At 38.3% G+C, this 23106-nt stretch overlaps 2 protein-coding genes across 3 annotated transcripts in view; one reads left to right on the forward strand and one right to left on the reverse strand.

Annotated features, from left to right (window-relative positions):
- The window catches only part of SMARCC1 (SWI/SNF related BAF chromatin remodeling complex subunit C1), a 140033-nt gene extending 129994 nt beyond the window's left edge, over positions 1-10039 (reverse strand). For both annotated transcript variants that reach the window (XM_081072761.1, XM_081072762.1), the window contains exons 1-2: positions 9743-10039; positions 2606-2725 (exon numbers count right to left, since the gene is read on the reverse strand). In XM_081072761.1, coding sequence (XP_080928887.1) covers positions 2606-2725; positions 9743-9937 — 315 coding nt within the window. In that variant the 5' untranslated portion in view covers positions 9938-10039. The remainder of the gene's footprint in view (positions 1-2605; positions 2726-9742) is intronic.
- Positions 10040-10962: 923 nt separating this feature from the next.
- Positions 10963-12120, forward strand: LOC308507587 (EP300-interacting inhibitor of differentiation 1-like). The gene has a single exon (XM_081072776.1). The coding sequence runs from the start codon at positions 11503-11505 to the stop codon at positions 11869-11871; it is 369 nt and encodes a 122-aa protein (XP_080928902.1). The 5' UTR covers positions 10963-11502; the 3' UTR covers positions 11872-12120.
- Positions 12121-23106: the final 10986 nt, after the last annotated feature.

Genomic DNA, 23106 nt, shown 5'->3' on the forward strand with positions numbered 1-23106 from the left:
AATTATCCAGTTGAGAAGTTCATTTTTAGTAAAAAATGAGTATGTACCTCCAATATCTAAATTCATTTATAAATTATATACATGTATTTACTACGATGCCAATACATTACATATGTATACATATACATAACATAAATTACATACTAAAATGTAGGTATTTTTAAAGAATAAGCTAGAAAATAGATTAAAATAGAAGGAATGACATCACCCTACAACGCTGAATTGAACCAGTATCCAGTCACCATAAATCTCTTTCTCCAATCCCACCTTTCCTCTACAACTCCAGACCTCATTCCTACTACCTGTGGGATTTCTAAACTTGAAGTGCCTGGAATAAGAGCCAATCTCAACAGTTAGAGCAAGAGCCTTTCTCCAGACAGCTGCTTTCACATTGACTTTCCCCTTAGTGCCAAAGGTATCTGCTTAGCACAGGTATCCTCATCAATTCTCTCTTGCTCCTGCCCCACAACCTCCCCCCCAACTCACACACCCCAAAATCACAAAGTTCTACCCCGTTACACTCTTTCAATTCCTTTCGGCCTTCTTTGAATCCACTGCTTCCTCCATGGGCTGTGATCACTGCTCACTTGGATTGAGAGCAGCCTTTTCATGGAAAACTAGCTTTCAAAGCTTCCAGTATCAACAGCTTCCAATCCATTCTTCACATTGAAGCCTGCAGGATTATTCTAAAACCCAAAACTGACTCTCTCGCTTGTACAATGAACTTTCATTTTCTCTTCATTCAGAATCCCGTTGTTAACATTTTACCACGTTAATTTTATCATTTGCTGTGTGTGTTTGTGTGCACGCGTGTATGCATGTATTTTCTGAATCATTTAAAGCTTCATGTTCCTTTTCCTCTAAATTCTACTCTCTTGCTTTTAGTTCCCCACTACTTTCAAGATTAAAGGCATACTTGTAGCATGGTAAACTTGTCCTTTTAGGACTGATTTTGGCCCATCTCTCTGCCCATTGTCCTTAGTTCTAACCTTGTTGAACTATCTGCAACTACCTTAAAGTACCAAATTTTCTCAGGCCTTTGTGCTTTGTGGATCTTATGCTATCACTGTCTGCAAATCCCATCCTCAAGCACTTCCCTGAAGAACTGATACTCAACTTTCAGGACTCAGTTCAAACATCCTTTCCCCTGGAAAACACTTCCTGAGTCAGGAAAGTCAAAGACTCTCTTCATAAAGCTCCCAAGGTGTGAGCTCCCTGAAGACAAACAACACACCACATTACTCTGAACTCTCAGAGCTCAGTAAGTAATCAAATGCTTAGTATCTGCTGAGCGCAAACCAGTGCTAAAACAAGCACTTTTTAATAAATGTTGTTGGGGTAACTAGATAATCATATAGGGGGAAAAAACAACTAGATTCACTGCTCATACTGAATACCAAGATAAATTCTAAATGGATGAGAGTTAATTGTAAAAAATGAAACCATGTAAATACTTGAAGAACACGTGGCTGAATTCCTTTATCACCTACAAGAGGAGAAAGCTTCCTAACATGATTCAAAAAAACATTGCCACATTTGACTAAATGAAAAATGTCTGGGGGTGGCTGGTTAGCTCAGTTGGTTGGACAGTGGTGCTAATAATACCAAGGTTGTCGGTTTGATTCCCACATGGGCCACTGTGAGCTGTGCCCTTCTTAAAAATAAAATAAAATAAAAAAATAAATAAATGTCTGGATAGCAAAAATACCATAAGCAAAGTCAACACATTTACTACAAGATCAGTAAAACAATACTAATTCTTATTCTCAATTATATCTGAGAGATCAGTGAGTTGTTACAACAAGAGGTTTAGCGATTAAATAAGAACACTCAAATCAGAAGTTTCCGAGATTTAAAAAAAAAGTCTACTGATAAAAAATTCAGTGGAGGTAGAAAACAGCAGAACGGAAACTGTAAAAACACAAATCGGAGAACTGGAAAACAAAAATTATGAGAAAAGGTATGACAAGTAGTCCCTGGAAATCTAGTATTTGTACAATCAGAGTTCAAACATTATATTAAAGGTGTACAGGACAGCAGAGAAGACTAAAAGATTGAATGTTCCCTGAGCTAAAGAAATATAATTGAGTCTTCAGAGCATGACTTATCACAATTAGACATATTTCTGAATTTCAAAGATAAAAAAGATTTTTAAGATCAGTATAAAAAAGGAGAGAAATCAACAAGCAGTTATCAGATTTTTCCTCTACAAAATCAAATTCTAAGGAAAAACAAAACCCACATATTTCAAAAAGAAATAAAGCGTACCCCAGTATTTCTATACCCAGCCAAACTATCAGTCAAAATATCAATTGCAAGAAAAACAGAATTATATTCTTACATAGGCTCAAAGAAATCCTACCTACTAAATATAAAAATTCCATGAAATAGTATTCTGGCCACAAGAATTGAATCAGGAGAAAAAACAGAGACGACTTGGTACAGTAGAAACTATAAGGAAACTAAAACATAGTATAATGTTAACAGTTAAGTCTACATAATAATTGTTGTGCTGTTTAATGCAGATGTTAAATGATGCCTGAAAGAGAAGCTTCCTACAGTTAAATAGCGATAACATTCTACAGTTAAAAGCTGACGTACTTACAGGGAGTTTGGTGAAGGCGGGGTTGGTGACATGCTTCCCAAAGGCATCTTCCTGAAACTGCAGAAGCTGCACCACCAGCCCAGCCAGTGTTTTATTGGTAGGAGCATCCGCATGAACATACTGCAAGATAAAGACAGGGATTCAAAAATTGGGACAATTGTACAGAAGAGAACATTAGCTTACTTCCTAGTACCTACTAAGCACTGGCACAGTGCAGTTATAAATGTCTGAGACACGCTCTCTGCTCTAAAGGAGCTTACAAAAACAAATCCTGGGGGTGGCGAAAGGGACAGACAAGTCTCTGTAGTTAACAGATCTTCAGAATGAGAGATACCATGCCCAAGAAACCAAACCCAAGCCATCTCATCTGCCCTGAATTAACTTAGACAATGATATAGCAGACCTCAAAGTGGAGCCTGATACAATGGGATGAGACCTATGGGACAGTGTATTTTGTATGTGGGATGTTCATAATTTGTGGCCAGAGAGCAAACTGTTTTGTTTTTAAAATAGATCCACAAATTCTTTGACACTCCTCCCATCAAGACATGGGCTGAATGCCTTCTTCTATTGAATCAGGTCGATACTTAAGTGACTCACTTGTAACCAATAGAATGCAGCAAAAGTGATGCTATGTTACTTCTAAGAACAAGTCAAGAAAGGTGATACAGCTACCACGTAGTTCTTTTGGGACACTCACCTTTGGAGCCCTGAACTATGATGAAAAAGTCCAACCACCCTGACACCACCATACTTGAAGGAAGCCCAGGCTACATGGGGAGGCCACATGGAGATGCTATGGCTACCAGCCCCAGCGGATGTCCCAAAAGACTGATGACACAACCACCAGACACAATGGTTCCAGATGATTTTGACCCACAGCTGTCAATTCACCCCCAAGTCACCAAATTTCCCGTCACCAAATCTCCCCAATCAAGAATCCAGACACCATTGAGCAGACACACAACTGTCCCCATTACGCCCTTCCTAATTCCCGACACACAGGAACTTTAAGCATAACAAAATGGTTGTTTTATGCCATTAAGGTTTGAGCACAATAGAATGTTTGTTTTTATGCATCAAAAAAATACATGTGTGTGCATTTAAAAATGGTTAATTGGGATGGTAAATTTTTTGGTTTTTAACACAATAAGTTGTTTTAAAAAAAAAGTATGCAAAAGTTATCCACACTGAGGTGGATAATGTCAAAAGATCAAACCAGTGGCATCAAATCAAGCCATAACAACTTCACAGCAAGGAAAGATAATGGGTAACATGACAGGGAAAGTATAAATTAGTGTGAGTTCAATTAAATGCAAAAGTTTAGTCTGGTATTAAATGTTCAATATCACATTGAGAAACACATACAGGCAATAATTTTTTAAAAAAAACATCAATTTTGAGCAGGAAAAGCATTTATACCTCCTTCAATTTCACAAAAGATACCGAAGAACTAATTTTTTTCTTTCTGAAGCAAACTTCTTTCCCAGTACCACCCAACATGCAAGATTAATATGGTATGTTTCCATTACAATAAATAATTTCTAAGTTATTCATACATGGCAAAAAATACCAGCTGCACAGTCTATCCTTACTGTACAGTAAGTTGAATGGTTCTCAACGTGTGCTACTGCCAAAGACAGAGCATAACGTATAAAATAAAGATAATTCTTTTTAAAGCTCAATACCCTCCCAAATTTTTATTTGTTCAGGTGCATTAGCTTTCTACTCCAAATGAAACAGCCAGCATGCAGTTAACTTTGCTGAAGACTGGTATTTTGTTGGAATGTTTTATTTCACATGAAATCTTCTAGACCAAAGGTTAGTAAAATTGAGCCTGCTGTCTGTTTCTCTGTGGCTTACAGCTAAAAATGGTTTTTGTACTTTTAAATGGCTGGGAAGAAATTTAAAAGCATAGTATTTCATGACATACAACAAATATTTCATTAAATTCAAATTTCAGTATCCATCAAATTTTATCAAAACACAGAACATTCATTCATTACACATGGTCTATGGCTGCTTTCATGAAACAGCCGAGTCGAGCAGTTATAACTTGAACTGCATGACCTTTAAAGCCTAAAGTATTTACTCTCTTGCTCTTGGTAGAAAAATTTTGCCTATTCCTGTTCTGGACCATTCCTTTTAATCCTTATAAAGTTTCCTTTTGTATAAAAGGTGTTCTGTAAAAACACATTTCCAAAAGGCCACAAAGTGAAACAAGTATTGCAGACATGAATCGAAAACTGAAAACAAGTTTCATACAATTAAGCATACAAGATGCCAATTCTGTTAGTCTAAAACAATGGTCCTCAAATTTTAATCCCATTCCCAGAATTCTTAATTCAATGTCAGGCCCAAGAATTTGCATTTCTAGTAAGTTCCCAGGTGACACTACTGGACTAGGAACCACACTTTTTAATAACCACTGACCTTTTTTAAAAAATTCATTTCAGATATTATTACATATCTCAGTTAAAGAATCCATTTTATTATAATAAAAGCTAAAAACCAGTTAAGCATTTTCGAAATGTTAAAAACTACTTACAAGTCCCCTATATTTCCTATAATATATTGCCAATTCCCACAAAACTATCAAGTTTACTTTTTTAAGGACTATATACTTTTCAAGTGAAAATTCAGCATCAGTTTTTTCCAACTTACTCAACATAATAAATCTTCACTAAGTAATATTCAACTAGTAAGGAATTAGTAATAGTATAACCTTTAAAAAAGAATAAACTCTACAAGTTTATCCTACAGAGCTGGCAAAATACACTGTACTTTATCACCTTTAATAAGTACAGACTTCCCAAAGGGGTCAAAAAAACAAAACTAAAAACAAACAAAAAACAACGCTGCCATTTTTCTGCATATGGTGAAGCAACATAAAAATAACCATAACTTTTTATTTTTCAGATACTGGTAGATAACTGAACAATGCCGAATCCTAAAACTAAAAATGATACTATCTTGAAGGAAGGCTTTCAACTAAAGTCAAATCTACCCTCCAGGCAAAAACATCATTTTTAATAATTGTTATATATACAGCTTTGTATATGTTCTAAACTTCACTACTGCACATGTTTTCTTCAATGTATTCTGTCATTTAGAATGAGAAAGGTTTTATGTGGACAACCCTATAGTTTCACAAGAAAGTATGGCCAGGTTCAAAGTCCCATGATAATTATTACTTTAGATATTTTTAAATCTCATTTGTAAATTATAAAATATTTGACTCTGGCTACTCTTTTCCAATCACCCACAAAAATTATAAAACATGAAAATGTATGGAAGAGATAACATTTTTAACTCATGTATGAAATTTGAAATTAATGTATTAGGGTGAACGTATTATACCTTGTACCCACTCAAAAGGCAGCCAGCCACTGTATGACTTTTTAAACGGTTTTTTAATCAACTTAAAAAAATTTTTTTAATAGTTACATTCTATTTAATCAATAAGAAGGAAGCAGGCTGACCACGAGATATATGGCAAAAGTATCACTACCACCTCAAACTTCTATAACCCCATCTTTAAAGATTATCTCATTAGATTTAAACAGTCTTATGGGAGTCAGTCTTACTCCCTACTTACAAATGAAAAATTAAAACACAGAAATCAAGTGATCTGTTCAAGGACACCACCAATTAGCAACCAAGAGTACCAAACTCACATCTCCCAACCAAATGTAATGTTCATCCCACTATCTCATGTTGATATAACAGAGTTTATTTCAAGTGCTTCCAAAAATATCACCTAAAATGTAAGTGCTTAACAGCTTTCAAAATACTGAATCCTGATAATGAAAAAAATGGATTACATAGACTATTTCAATCATAAATATTTTGTTTTGATCAAAAAAGGTTCAAAACCATGTTAAACGTAAAACAGTTCTTTAGTCTCAAAGTATTTTGATTACGAAAGTTAAGAAGATATGTTTAGAAAGTTTTATCAATAAATCTGCTTTATATTACCTACGGCATTAATAAAAAAGTTTAATTTGTCCCTAAACAATCCTATTGCAGCAAATGTCCCATTAAAAAAAGTAACTTTCTTTACCTGTTAATTTATGTAAAGGCCGTTGAAATGCCTTCCTTGCGCAATCCAGTCTATTTTAGTGACCATCCTTAAACCATTCTGGTATCTTAAATCTTATTTCCGGAATTAGACAAACCTCGGGAAGAGACTTAATGACTGGGAACTTAGTGACTTAGAGATCTACTTCACCGCCAAGGTGCTCGATCTGAGTTACATCAATTTGAGATCAGGAAGGTTCTGAAAACCACTCAGAAACTATGAACAGAAATACAGCTCTCTATCAAAGTCAGTACAGAACACATGTACACAAACACGAAGAAGGCAGCTTAGGTAGATAACAAGCTTCTGCTCTGCTACTTGACTTAAAATGCTACTACCTCAGGCAAACAGTTAACCTCCCTGTGCTTCGGATTCCTCTTATCTAAAGTGGTCCCCTCCTCTGGACTTCTTTGGCGGACCAGAAGTTCATTCCACTCAAAAAGTACTCACCTCCCTTCTGTGTTGCTAAGCCAAATGTATTTACAAAACCTAAATGAATAGGTTCCTAGACCTATAGTTCACCTTTTCATTCATTAAACAAGTATTTACTGAACATCTATTATGGGCACTTAGAAAATGAAAATACAATGAAGTTCTCTTCTAATTTGCAATCATCTGGATAGGTGTCTATGTCTATCTTTTCCACATTGAGTTCCTTAAAGAGAAATGATGTGTAGCAAAAAAGAAAACGGGTTTGAAGCCAGGCAGGATTCACTGAATCCCAAATCTGCCACCTCTACCAGCAATCTTGGAGAAGTTTCTTAAATCGGGAGCCTCAGGTTCCTTTCCCGTGTAATATAAAGTAAATAATGTCTATCATTCATGACTGTTGTGAGGATTTAAATGAGTTATGTTTTAAGTGCCTGGATATGGTAGATGCTCAGTTCACTGACTGCATGTATAGACCCATCAATAAAAAGGGGACTACCGACGTCATGCTTATTTCATCTAGTTGCTGAGATTGATCAATCTGAAACTTCAGTATTAAATGCAATAGAAAAGTTTAGTTAAAACCCATCCGTATACAAGTAGAGATACAGTGTGTACAAAAGCAGCAAAGAACCGTCTGGTTAATACTTTCACCACTCCAACAACACTCTCAGAAACTGATAGGATTCCAGCTGTCAGATTGAATTCTGAATCTGAGTAGACGCAAGAAATATAGTCCGGCTTTATGAAACCCTGAGAAATCAAACCTAACTTTGACTTTGTCTTAGGCCTCAGGGACACTGAGCCAACATTGTTATCTAACTGCTGGTTATCTAAGTCTCAAACTGATCTCTTAAGATTGGGATCCAACAGATGCACACCAACTTTGGAGAAGCAGAAATTATTTCCCTTTTTCCTTTCCCTTCCTTGATACTTGATTTTGTAAAACAGTCCTATGGGAGTCACAAAGGGATAATCCAAAAAAGTATTACTCCTGAGTCCTTTTCTTTGTTAAAGCTACTTTGATAAAGTAATACAATATTATATGTCAATTGTAACTCAATAAAACTGGTGGAAAAAAATCCAGACTGTGGGAAAAAATAACTACGTTAAGGAACACTGAAATTAAGATCCAAAGCATTAGCTGAAGGAAACAGGATAAAATATAAAACTCTCATTTTATATGTATAGATACAGATATAGACTACATATATATTCAATTACCTTAGCCACTTCCAGAAGCTCTATTGCCTACACAAAAAAGTGACCAATTTTAACTGTACAAGAGAGAACAATATTCTTGTCTACTTACATACAGATGAGAAAGATCAATCTACAATCCCAAATGTGACTCCAAAACTTCAGGAGGAAATAATAATCAAAGCATCTAAAAATATACTGTAAATAATATTTGTCTCTCACTTCCTAAAACTTCAGATAAGAAATCGTCATTTCTGGAAGTACCACACTGTAATGTCAACGGAACCCCAGGTCCCTTGTTCATGCATAAAGACTTCTAAAGGCCAACAGGCTTCACTCCGCTGTAGAACCCCATGAACAGGTTCCTAGAGTACTTATCTTTTCATTCATTCAACTAGTATTTACTAAGCAACTACTAAGGGCGAGGCAATGAGTACCAACCATGTTCAAGGACACATTGTAGTGAACAGGCCTGATTAGCTCCTTGCCCCAGTGCTATGGTCTTCAATGGGGAAATACAGAACTGAAAAGGGTGTTACGGAAACTTGGGGGCAGAGGGAGTATTTCTGGCCGTGTGCTTCATTACACCGTGTAAGGGAGTCATTCCTAAGTATTTACATAAAGGGGAACTTAAAAAACATTTGTTATGATCAAGGGGTTAAGTCACAACTTTCAACACCATCGACCCGGTGGAACTTAAATCCCAAAGGAAGGAGAAACAGAATGAAATGAAAAAAAATAAAAAGCGGTACGAAGAATATAAAGAGGACATGAAGTGGGGTGATCTAATATAAATGGGGCTCTCAGGGAAGGCCTCACTGAGAAACCCTCAAGTACAAGTGAACATTAACTCTTTTACTCCCACTATACACAACTGAAAATACTATAGAGTAAAAACAGTCCATTTTTAATGCGAGTTTCCATCAATACTGGAATTCCTTACATTAACCTGCTGTTATTACCTTCCGAGCACAATCGTCCATGTTCCTTCTCTAGCAAATCAACAACAGGTAGTGAGACCTTAGTTACCTCACTTGACTTTGAAGACTAGTCTCTAAACAAAACGAAGCCGCTTTTACACACTGGTTCAAGCTGTTTTTAACAATCACTGTTCACACACCTAATAGGGCAGCTAACAAAAGAGATGCACACCCTCCGGGCTGCTGAGCTCGACTGTTCCCGTCCGGGGAGCAGGGGCTTCGCCCGGGATGCCTGAGCTCCAAAGAGCAGGGCCCTGAGGGTCCGGGGGAGACCCCCGCGCCCGCGGGCCCCGGGAGCGGACCGCGGGGGCGTGGCGAGCCCGGCGCCTGCCTTTGTTGTCCCTCGTGGCGCGCGGGGGGGAGGGGCAGCCCGAGGTCCGCGAGGCCGGCAGCCGCCCCCGGCCTCCGTCGCGTGGCCTCCCGGCTCCCACAGGCGCGCGAACCCACCTTCTTGTAGTGCTTGCCCAGCCAGACCCGCACCGAATCCAGCTGGGACACCGTCTCCGGGCTTTCCCAAAACTTGCTGGCCGGGCCCCCGTCCTTCCGCCGATACACCGCCAGGCCCGCAGCCGCCGCCGCGCCTCCCGCACCAGTGGCGCCTGCCGCTGTCCCCGGCCCGCTGCCGCCCGCTGCCGCGGCCATCGTCGCCGTCCGTCGTGCCCACAGCCCGGCCCGCCTCGGCCCTCGCGGCGTTCCCCGTTCGCACCCGCGCGCGCGCGTAGCCGCCACCGCCGCCTGCCGGCCCCGCCCAGCCAACCCCCTTCCGGTGCGGATGGCTCGCCCCGCCCTTTTTCGGACCGGCGCCCTAACTGACGTATGCGCGCGCATGCGCATGCGCAGCATTCGCGCCGGGGGCCTTCGGGTTCGTACCTCCTCCGACTTCTTCCGCCAGTGCAGGCTCGCTGTCCTCGTCTGCTACCCAGGCTCGGCCCCTGCGCGACTAGCTCTTTCGTGGTTCCTTTGTCGGATCCTTATGCGCTCAGCAACTGCATTAAGGTTCTGTGTCATCCTTTGCCACCGCCGGAGAGAAAAGGGCTGGTGTGAGGAGTTCCGCAGGGAAAGCCCATTCAGGGTATCAGATGCTGGCGGAGGAACCCACTCGCAGGAATACGTGCCTGCCCCCGCTGGCCCTCAGACTCTCTACACACTTAAGTTGCCGGGTCAGCCTTTGTACACAACCATCCCAGGGGACGACCACCAGGGGCTGTTTGGGTGCCAGCCACACCAGCTTATTGCTGCCTCTTGCACCCGCTGTTCCCACGACCAGCAGCTCTTCCTGCGACCTGCAACACTTGCCCTCTAATTGTCACTTAGACGCTTTCAAATTCATAGCGTAAAGGTACTTCAGAAAAACGATCCCTGACCATACACTCTTGAACAACTAATCATACTCAACTGACATTCTTTGCGTAGCAGTCACCGCGACTTGGTATTTATTTTTCTTAATAATCATCTACATAAATTATATGAGAATCTAGTCTTGACTTGTTGGGAACAGAGCCTGTTATCTCATAAATATAGTTCAATGAATATTTGATGAATGTATGAATGATCTAGAGAGAGGTGGAAAGGTTTTACATTATTAACAAAGTATGGCCATTATGGATTTATGAGCATGACCCTACAAAGCCTACAACAGAAGGTGACTGAGAAAGTCTAGTGAGTTTTTGAGACCAACTTTTTTTTTTAATTGGGAAATATTAGAGAACAGTGTGCTTTTCCAGGACCCATCAGCTCCAAGTCGTTGTCCTTCAATCTAGTTGTGGAGGACACATCTCAGCTCCAAGTCTAGTTACCATTTTCAATCTTTAGTTGCAGAAGGCACAGCCCACTATCCCACGTGGGAATTTAACTCTCCACCTCATTGTTGAGAGCCTGCGCTCTAACCAACTGAGCCAACTGAGACATCCCGCGGCCCCTCCAGAAGCTCAGCAGCAGCTTGTTGTCTTCAATCTAGTTGTGGAGGGCGCAGCTCACTGGTCCATGTGGGAATCGAACCGGGAACTGTTATGCAGAGGTCGTGCTCTAACAAACTGAGCCATCTGGCTGCCCAAGACCAACTTTTCAGAATGAATAGAGGTTGAAAACGCCTTGCAGGAGATTGAGCCGCTTGCACAATGTCGGAAACGAATGAGCTGTCGGAGCTGTATGAGAGCAACGACCTGCAGATGGATGTGATGCCTGGCGAGAGTGACCTTCCAGTGTAGATGGAGGTAGGCAGCGGGAGCCGGGAGCCATCCCCGAACCCCTACCGCAACAGGGCCCCGCCACAGTTGGAGGAAGAAGGCCCAATGGAGGAGGAGGAGGCCCAGCCAATGGCGGAGCCAAAGGGGGAACGAAGCCTTGCTCATCGCCCCAACCCCGGGGAACAGCCAAGCCAGATCGCAGGCCCTGACTTGGAGAACGAGGGCAAGGAATTTGATGAGTGGGAGGATGAGTACGACTATCCGGAAGAGGAGCCACTGAGTGGTGCGGGCTACAGAGTATCCGCAGCCCTGGAAGAAGCCAACAAAATGTTTCTGAGAACATCCAGAGCAAGAGAAGCAGCCCTGGATGGCGGTTCTCAGATGCATTAGGAGAAGACTCCGTTTGATCAGTTGGCTTTTATTGGAGAGCTTTTCTCACTCATGGTTGTCAGTTGTCTGACCGAAGAACTTGGCTGTGACAAGATTATTGACAGAGAGTAGTTAAATGCAGTTAGCAGAGGAGGAAACTACTTGAGGAGAGACCCAACATTCCACTGTCTCTTGGGTTTATTCCAAATAGTTCTGTGCCAATGAAGAACTTGATGTTCAAAAGAAAACAGTTTTTTTTTGTTTGTTTTGCAGAACAGAATAGGGCTGTGACTGCACTGTTGTGGAAAAGAAAACAAAGAAAAAGGATCTTAGGACTGTCGAAAACTGTTTTCAAGAATGTCCTGAAACACGTATGGCTTTGACTGTTATTAATCCAGATTATTTTCTTTGCATTGGGGGAAGTTACTTTCCTATTTCACTTCACAGGATGGTTTTGCAAGAATAAATCATGACCAAGACAAACTGCCAGTACAAGAGCCCACTGATACTAATTACGAAAGAATAAGTAACTTCCAACTTAGGAAACGAGATGTCTTTGAGTTATTTGGACTGAAATGAAAACCTGATAAGAAAACTTTGAAGATTCCACTTTGTGATCTATCAAAGGCTAAATTTTTAGGGTCTAATAAGTTGAATATTATTAGCATTCCCAGAAGGATAAGCAAACCCAAAAAGAAATATGTATCTTGTGTGCTATATCTTAAAATGTTTCCAAGAGCATCTGAAATTTTGTACATGTATCTTGATCATTTATAAAGCTACTGTGATCCGTAATTCAAGAAAATTCATTGTCTTGACCATTTTTAAAAGTCAAAAATGAAAAAGTCCTTAGTAAATTTTCAAATTTAGACATTAAAATGTATGTAAAAGTACAAACAAAAACGACTTCTAATATTGTTATATATTAGAGAAATTTTGTTTTACTTGCTCTCTGGTTTTCATTTAACTTTACAGACTGGTTGAACTTTTTAACAAGAGCAGTCAAGTGAAAATTGTCAAGTAAAAGGAAAGTCCTACATTTCAAAAAGACTGAACAATTATGCCATCAACCTTTAAAGGTTTTTAAACCTGTCCAGAAATCCACCTGAAGTTTCTGAAGTTTCCCTCTGTCTCCTCCTCTAATGAAGCTTATTATTGGTTATGCACCAGCATTCGAGATAATAAAATTTCTTGTTCTGTGTTAAAAAAAAAAAAAATGAATAGAATGTGATGGGAACGACATTTCAGATGCATGGAAACAACTAGAACAAAGCCATTAAAGTGTGAAAGCATGCTTGGTGGAACTCTCCTTAAACACATGGGATGGAAGCAGAGATTATGCTTGTGGCAGTGAATTTTGACTTAATCCTGTAAAAATTGGGAAACCAACTTGAACAGAGAATGACATGATCAGATTTACAGACTAGGAAGATAACAATTGCAACAGTGAATGATAGATCAGAGGAAAGAACATTGGAGAAAAGATGACCTGATAAATAGTCTAGGAATGAGAAGCAATGAGATTAAAATATGAGTAAGACATGGATCATGCCCTCTTAAGGGCTCAGATTTTAGAAATGATAATAGCTGGTGTTTATGGTGCATTTCTGTGTGGTGCTTTGTGCTAAGTACACCTACATTCCCACAGATTAGGGTATTGAGGTAGAGAGAGGTTAAGTACCTGGCTAACAAGTACATATTAGAGTCAGGAGTTTGAACCCAGGAATTAGACCCTGGAGTACTACTTCCCTCTCTTCCCAAGTACAATGTGTTTTCTAGTAATAGCATGTGAGTACAGCAGAGAAAACGCACTGGAATAGTTCTGAAAGCTGTTTCATTTGCTGGAGTCATAGGGAAGTTGGTTCTTCCAGGGCAGTGGTTTTTCCAACTTTATGCTCAAATAACTTCTAAAATAATTTGGAAAACCATACACCTTTTTTTATTAGAAAAATATCTAAAAATTTTCACCAAAAATTAAATCATTGAAGAGCACATTATAAAAATGGACATTTTAAATAAAATGGTTAATCACTTTTTACAAGTTTTTATTTTTAAATAATCTCAAACTTATAAAAAGTTGCAAGTATAGTACAAAGAACTTTTTTCTGTTTTTGAACTATGACTGTATATTGCTGATATCATGCCCATCACTCAAACATCTGTGTGTTTCCTACAGACAAGTATATTCTTTTACAAAATAATCACAATCTAACATTAAAACTGTCCTCAGACCTCATCAAGTTTTTCTTGTTGCTCCTAGAAGCTCCGCTGCAGCAAAGATTCCAGATCAGAATCATTCATTGCATTAGGTTAAGTTTCAAGTTTCTTTCAATCTGGACAGGTCCCTAGGCTTTAACTTTCACAACATTGACAACTTTGAAGATTACAAGCCCCTTATTTTGTAGAATGTTCCTCAGTTTAAGTTTGGCTGATATTCTTCATACTGTGGTCTTTTCATTTCATACAATCAAATGGCTCATGATTTCATTTCTTTCATTTTTTAATTTTTTTAATTAAAGTTTATTGGAGTGACAATTGTTAGGAAAGTTACATAGATTTCAGGTGTACAATTCTGTATTACAGCATCTATAAATCCCATTGTGTGTTCACCAACCAGAGTCAGTTCTCCTTCCATCCCCATATATTTGTGACTTCATTTCTTCCATTACTCTGATGACTTGCTTAAGAGAGTAATTGCCAAGCTTCTCTACTGTGAAGTTATCATTTATGCCTCTGTAATTAATTGGTATTTTCTGGGGAGGTATTTTGAAAGTATGTAAATATCCCATTCCTACTTTAAATTTCTGTTTATTTTTATCAGACAAACCCAAATGGCTCCAAACTTGACTAAATGTAACTTCCTTCTCTGACAATGAAAACTCTGGCTGCTATTATCCTTACGATATTTACTTATTATAACGGTTCACCTATTGTAACCGATCTACATGCTGGGCTACCCGCCCAGGTAGGGACTGGCTCCTACACGGGAATGCTCACCCATCCTAATATGCTCACATCTACCTTGCTCTACTCTACCTAATGGCTTGACGACTGAGTTATTTGAGAAGAGATAGTCGGGGAATAGCAAAAGCAAGAAGACGTCATTCTAAAACCTACTGAAGTCTAAATATGTAATAATTTGTTGGCCATGATAAAAAACACCTTATCTCTTAGCCACAATAAAATACATTCTATCTCTTAGCATAGGAGTGCAATACCATCAAAATTACAGTCAAAGCACAAACTATACAAAATAAACTTAATAATCAATGGGGAAAATTACACTTATTCCATAGACTTTAAACTTTTTTTTATCAAAACATTAAAAACCCAATCGGTTATCAGTATATAAGGAAATGGATATAGTAAAATTAAATTTATTTAGTACATTAGAATTTAAAACATTAGAAACATTGAGAATTAAAGTGGGTTTTTTTTTGGTGAAAAAATTAACAATAGTTTGAATGTCTCATTATATAACATATGAGCAAGGCTTTTTTGTTTGGGCTTGTCAAATTCTCATACCCCTTTCTAAATTTGGATCAGCTTCCAAAATTTTGTACTTTGCACTTGTAAGGTGAAGCTTTTTACAGGTATCATCTCCTCTGAGATGTCTTCATCACTTTTGTTCACAGTTTCCTCATTTATGTGGATGTTTGGCTTCACTAAGTTCCTCTGGCTGTATATCTTGAGTCTCTCAAAGAACAATCAGTGTCAACATTCCTAAGGTCAGCTGTTTCTTCTCTAATGCTATTTACATTTGGTTTGAATTTCACTTCTTAGCAATAGAATAAAACACAAAAATCACCTGACCATCTCAATAGCTACAGGAAAAAAACACACACACAAAGTTTGACAAAATCCAATACTTTTCATGATAAAAACACACAACAAATTTGAAATAGAAAGGAACTTCTTCAACCTGACATTGAGAACTCCTGGGCATCAACGAAAACTCCATCACTAACATCATGCTTAATGGTGAAAGACTGAATGCTTTCCCCCTAACATCAGAAACAAAGGTATCTGCTCTTACCACTTCTATCCTGCGGTGTACTGGAGGTTCTAGGCAGCACAATTAGGAAAAACTAAATAAAAAAATAAAAGGCATTCAAAGTGGAATGTAAGAAGTAAAATGACCTCTATTTGCAGATGACATGACCTTTATATGAAAAATCCTAAGCAAGCCACTAAAGAAATCCCATTAATAAATGAGTTCAACAAGGTTGGAAGATAAAAGATCAGTATACAAATACAGGCATACTTCAGAAATATTGCAGGTTCAGTTCTAGAACACTGCAATAAAGTGAGTATCACAATAAAGCAAGACAATCTTTTTGCTGGGGGAGGGTCTTGCCTTCAATTTGTAAAAAAACGCAACATCTGTGAGAACAACAAAGTGAAGTACAATAAAATCAGGTATGCCTGTAAACAATCTGAAAATTAAATTAAGAAAACAATTGCATTCTCAATAGCATCAAAAAGAATAAAATATTAGGAATAAATTTAACAAAAAAATGTAACTCTAATAGTCGGAAAAATACACCATATTATTGAAAGAAATTAGATATAAATAAATGAAAAAAATCTTATGGATCAGAAGATTTAACATCTTTAAAGTGACAAAACTCCCCAAACTGATCTACAGAGTCAATGTAACTACTGTTAAAATCCCAACTGACCTCTTCGTATAAATTGATAAACAGATTCTAAAGTGTATATGGAATTGCAAAAGACCAGAATAACCAACTTAACTTTTCAAATCCTGAAAAGAACAAAATGGGAGAACTCATATTGCCTGACTTTGAAAGTCACTACACAGCAATAGTAATAAAGACAGTGGTGGTGCTGACACCGGGTAGATATACAGGTCAGTGGAGTAGAACTGAGAGTCCAGAGATAAACCCATATGTCTATGGCCAACTAATTTTTGACAAGGCTGCCAAAATCATTCAATGAAGAAAGAATAGTCTTCAACAAACGGTGAGGAGAAAACTGGATAGCTACATGCAAAACAATGAAGTTGAACCTTTACCTCACATTAAATACAAAAGTTAACTCACAATGCTCAAAAGCCAGAATGTGAGAGCTAAAACTACAAAATTCAGAAGAAAACGAGGGCAAACCTTCATGGTTTAGATAAACAAAACGTGACACATACAATGGACTATTATTCCACTTTTATAAAGAAGGTGATTCTGACATACGCTACAACATGGATTTCAATCTTGAGGACATTATGCTAAGTGAAATAAGTCAGTCACAAAAAGACGAATACTATATGATTCCACTATACAAGGTACTTTGAGTAGTCAAAATCCTAAAGACAGACAGTAGAATGTTGGTTGTCAGGGCCAAGGGCAAGGGCAAATTAGGAGTCATTGCTTAATGAATATAGAGTTTCAGTTTTATAAGATGAAAAGAGATATGGAGATGGATGGTGGTGATGGTTGTACAACATTATGAATGTACTTAATACCATTAAACTGTATACTTAAAAATGGTTAAGATGACTACGTGAAAAAAGTCAGAGAAACACGAATACCATATGATCTAATTTATATGTGGAGTCAAAAAAATGAAACAGAAAAAACCAAGTTCACCGATACAGAGGACAGATTGGTAGTTGCCAAAGGGAGTTGGGAGTTGGAGAAATGGATGAAGAGGGTCAAAAGGTATAAATGCCTAGTTATAAAACAAGTAAGTCATGGGGAATTAATGTACAGCATGGTGACTATAGTTAATATCACTATATTGCATATTTGAAAGTTGCTAAGAAAGTAGATCTCAAAAGTTCTCACAAGAAAAATTTTTTGTAACTATGTAAGATGACAAATGTTAACTAGATTTATTGTGGTGATCATTTCACAATATATACAAATATTGAATCATTATGTTGTACACCTGAAATTAATATGTCAATTATACCTCAATAAAAAATTAAAAACAATGGTTAAGATGGAAAATTTTATGTTATGTGCATTTCACCACAATAAAAAAATGGGGAAGAAAGAGGTAACCAAAAGGGGCTTCGATTATTGAACTTATTAGCTATAAGCCATAAAAATATTATGTTAATTTCTTCCCCAGTTTTGTTGAGATATAACTGACATAATATTTATTAGTTTAAGGTATACTATGTTTATTTTTCGACATTAAATACAAGTTTGAAAGTTTCACTGAGAAATTGGAAAACTATTAGAAGTGACAGCAGATTTGAAAAAATAGAAAATATAATAACTGTAATTAAAATTCTGTGTACATATTAGGAAGTAGATTGGACACAGCAAAAGAATCAGTGAACTAGGAAGATAAGTCAGAAAAAATATGTTCAAAAAGACCAAAGAACGAGGGGAAACCAAGGGGGAGACAGAGTAAACAATAAGATACAGTGAAAAGTTCTAATATACAGGTGATTGGAATCTCAAAGGATGAGAGAGTAGAGGCAATAACTGAAGAAATGATTTAGAATTACCCCAAAATGATGACAGATATTCATAAATGCAAGAAGCCTAACAAATGCCACACATGACAAATAAAAAGAAATTCTCATTTAGATTCATTTTAGTAAAACTGTAGAAATTCTAAAAGATGTATTATTAGAGGAAAAATAACCGGATTTGTAAGAAGGAATAAAAAGCAAAGAAAGTGGTAGTGACTCTCAATATTATCTGTATAAAACAAGAAGAACGTCTTTGTGGTTTAAAACTAGAGAATTGAAATGTTTAACAAAATAATGTGTATGTTGTGAGTGGAGAAATGGTAGTATTCTAAGAAGGAAGATAATGATATTACCATTAATATTTAATAAATTAATGATGTATTTAATTTCTAGTGAACCATTAGAAGAGTAGAAACATTGCATATCACTCATAGTAGTACAGTGGAGAAAAAAATAGGCAACAAAAGAGTGGAACGGACTATAGGAAACAGAAAATACAAAACTGGATGGTAGCTTCAACCCAAAATGTATTAGTAATTGCATTAAACTTATTAGAACCAAAAGCCTTCACTTAAAAGACAAACCCTTCACATTGGACTTGTTTTTTAACTATGTTTCTTTCTCTTCTTCCCCTTCCCTTACTGTCCTGAACAATTTGTTCCGAAAGCTATCAGGTGAGGCATCTGTCCACAGGGAACAGGGCTGTGGTAGCCCAGGTGCGATGTCACAGTCTAGGCCAGATAAGGGCATCCACATGGCGGTTGAGTGGCTGTCCCTTGTGGAGTTTCATAGTCCAAGAGCAGTTAGGAGGGCATCCATGTGGGGGCAACCCAGCACACGGTGTCTGGTCCCAAATGCAGTGAGGTGGGTGCTCAGGATGCCGAGGGGCAACCTGGCATGGTGAGCCTAGGCAGAGTGAGAAGGGTTTTTCACCTGGGAAAGCCACCTTAGGCTTCTTCAGAGCCTAAGCAAGGTAAGGAAAGCCTCTACACAGAGAGAACAGCCTGACATGGGATGTCAGAGCCGGAGGGATTTTTAAATAGACTTTCAGGGGCTGTAGATAATGTGATTATTACAGGTTAAAATTACCTAACTAGTTTAAACTAGTTTAAGATAAAAGACAAGATTTAAATTTCAGGAAAGAATTAGAAAGTAAAAGGGCATAACAGATTTGAAAGGAAGCAAATAGAAATTCTAAAATTGAAATAAACAGTAATTGAAATTGATAACATGATGGTTTTAATAGCAAATTAGACACAGCTGTATGAAGTGCAAAAACAGAAGCAGAAAGAAGCATGAACAAATAAAGATTAAAGACAGAGCCGCCTGGTGGCTCAGACGGTTGGAGCTCAGTTCTCCTAACTCCGAAGGCTACCGGTTCGATTCCCACATGGGCCAGTGGGCTCTCTACCACAGGGTTGCCAGTTCAACTCCTCTAGTCCCGCAAGGGATGGTGGGCTACGCCCCCTGCAACTAGCAACAGCAACTGGACCTGGAGCTGAGCTGCGCCCTCCACAACTAAGTCTGACAGGACAACAACTTGAAGCTAAATGGCACCCTCCACAACTAAGACTGAAAAGACAACAACGTGACTTGGAAAAAAAGGCCTGGAAGTACACACTGTTCCCCAATAAAGTCCTGTTCCTCTTCTCCAATAAAATCTTTAAAAAAAATAAATAAAATGTAAGACTTGAATGCTCTAAAACTAAAATCTCAAAATCTCTCTCTCATTCTCTCTCTAAAAAAAGAAAGATAAAGATACACAGAGGATAAAGAAGTCATAACCCATATTTAGATTCCCAGAAAGAGAGAAGAGACTAACAGAATATTTGAAGAAATAATGGCTGATAATTTTCAAACACTTTATTTCCAACAATAATCCTCAGAGTCAAGAAGACCACGAACCTCAAGAAGGAAAAAAAAAAAGCCATACCTAAATACATCATAGTAAAAACTTTATGTGACTCCACTGCCTCTGTGAAGGGTTGTGACAGTATCTTCCACAAACAAAATGTTTAGGAACTGTAATCCACGTGGAAGTGATCACCCTCCAACCTTCCTGCCAACAACCAGGACTTTTGGCAATACTACACACAACAGGAATGACGTTCGTGATATAATATATCCTTGCTGTATACTTAGGAAGTTCATGCCTCCAGTAAGTACAGGAAGTGACTCTGACAAGTATCCTGAGGTTGCCATTTCTGCACGGTTTTTTGAAAAGTGTTCTGCTTGACACAGATGTACTCAGAGGAAATAATGCGCACTGATTACGTAAGTGTCAGAGACACTGAGTTCAAAGTTGCTCACCACTGTCAACTCTAGTTTCAGCTGTCTGCTTTATGGAATAGCCATGGTAAGTTGGACTTTCTTTTCCTGTGATAAATTATTAACAGAAGAACACCGAAAATCTCTTGAGGGCTTAGTATGTCCTAGACAGTTAGGTGATAGGAATAAAGTAGTGAACACCACGTATCAAAATCCCTGCCCCATGAAGCAAGGCAGAGTGTAGTAGTAAGATATACACACAATATGTCAGTGGTATCGGGGAGAATATAAAGCATGGAGGAGGGATATGAGATGTTGAGGGCGGGTACACATTTTACATTAAGGCTTTTGAAGGAAATCTTCAGAAGGGGGTGAAAGCAAGCCACCGCTCTGAGGAAGACCATTCCACACCAACTGCAAAGCAAGTGCCAAGGCAATGAGAGAACACGTCATATGTGCAAGAACAGAATGGAGGCCAATGTTAGAGCAGCCAGCATGAGGAAATGAGGAGACGGAGGTGACTGGACCCAATTCATGGATACTTAGATGACTCTCTCTCTTTCCCCAATATTTACTGGAGGCACCCAACAGTGTCAAGATCAAGTGAAGAGGTCGTCACGGTGAGGGAAGGGTGAGCATGCCCTAAGACTGGTTATTCGGCAGGGGTGGTGAACAAATAACTAAATATACAGATGGTAATGAGAACCAGGTTTCTCACTATTAGAGAAGTTACAAATATGGAGAAGGGGAAGACTGAATGAACGCCTGTGGTGTTCGACAGGCACTGGAGATATAGGTGTGAACACATGGTTTTCAATAGATGGAAAGTTAGAGAAATACAGTTGTGAGTACATTTATGTGTGTGTGTAAGTACACAGTGATAGCTCATTAGCAATGAACACACCTGGAAAGTGTGTTCATAAGATGTACCACACGCATACATGGAAAGTACATGTATGCGTATAGTACATCTTATGATGGTAATGGATCATAACCCATTGAATAAAATAGGAATCCATGGACGCATAATGATATAAACAAAATAAATGAATTAATGAAGAAAAGAGGAAGCGCTTACCTATGGTAGAACGCCAACTACAAATGTGGAAAGAATGATGACATTAGAAAATCACCTTTTGTCAACAATCATAGTAACACCTGATTCAGAGAAGAATCATAAATAGATGCTAAAAGTAGTGAAATTTTGCAGAGGAAGGAGATATTTACCTGGTTTCAAAGTATCTGCTCATGAGATTCTTACTAATTACACAGTGAAGTGAACTGCCAGAAACCACCTTAACCAAGTGAGTCGTCAACAAATGCCAGTAATGATGCCACATGATGAGAACACCATTCACTTATTGACATTCCTGCCAAAAAGGCTTGACCTAAATCTATTCACGAGGAGACATCAGACAAAAATCCAAACTGAGAAGCAGTCTACTGCTTCTGGCCTGTGCTTTTAAATATTGTTCTGGTTGTGACAGATAAGGAAATACTTAGGAACTATTCAAGATTTAACATGAAAAAGACATGACAAATATATGTAACACATGATCCTGCATATTGGGACAACTGGCAAAATTTGAACAGGGTTTGTATATTAGATGGTAGTGTTATTAATATATTGATGTTACATTCTTGATTTTAATGGTTATATGTAGGAAAGTGTCCTTATTTTTAGGAAATATGCACTAAGGTATTTAGGGGTAATTGGGTATCATGCCTGCAACCTATTTCCAAAAGAGAAAGAGAATAGAAAGTAAATGTGGCCATGTCAACAACAGGGGAATTTGGTAAAGGGTAGACAGGAGTTCTTTGCATTATTCTTTAAATTTTTCTGTTAATAAAATTATTTTTAAAATGAAAATAAACACTATAGACATAGTTCACACTATAGTCCAAGCCTTGTGACAAGTTTTTGATACAACAGTAGGGACAATATCTTTGCAAAGGTCTAACCAGGTTTAATAATTTACTAGAGTTATGGCTCCAACGCCACTTCCAATCCCATTCTCTAAGCCTACAAGGTCTGGGGATCTAACAGAAGCACAGATGACACTGACATTCAAACATAAAACACACACTACCATACATTCAGAAGGATAATTGGTGACATCACTTCTAGATCCCCTATGAGTCTAAGTTGGAAAAAACTGGGGGAGACCCATTACTCAGTGCGCCTCCTGGAACACAGCGAAACCAGGGTCTTAAAAAGGCAAGGTAAAGACTAGGGATCCTTGAAAATTTTCCTTTACCTGGAGGAACTTTAGGATGCAGTCTGGATTAAGGTGAAATTCAGAAAAAACATACTGGAGTATGATGTGCTTGCAGGAATGCATGTAGATCATAGTGTAGGGCTTGACAGATTATGACAAAATGGACACACTTGTGAAATCACTATCCAACTCATGAACTGGAACGCTGGAAGCACCCCCAAAGCCCCTCTCCATTGCCTTCTCCAGTCACTACCGATTCCTATCCCAGAGATTACCATTCTCTTGACTTCCTGCACCAGAGATTAGTTTTACCATTTCAAACAATAC

The sequence above is a fragment of the Rhinolophus hipposideros genome (genome assembly GCF_964194185.1).
Source record: "Rhinolophus hipposideros genome assembly, chromosome: 14".
NCBI lineage: Eukaryota > Metazoa > Chordata > Mammalia > Chiroptera > Rhinolophidae > Rhinolophus > Rhinolophus hipposideros.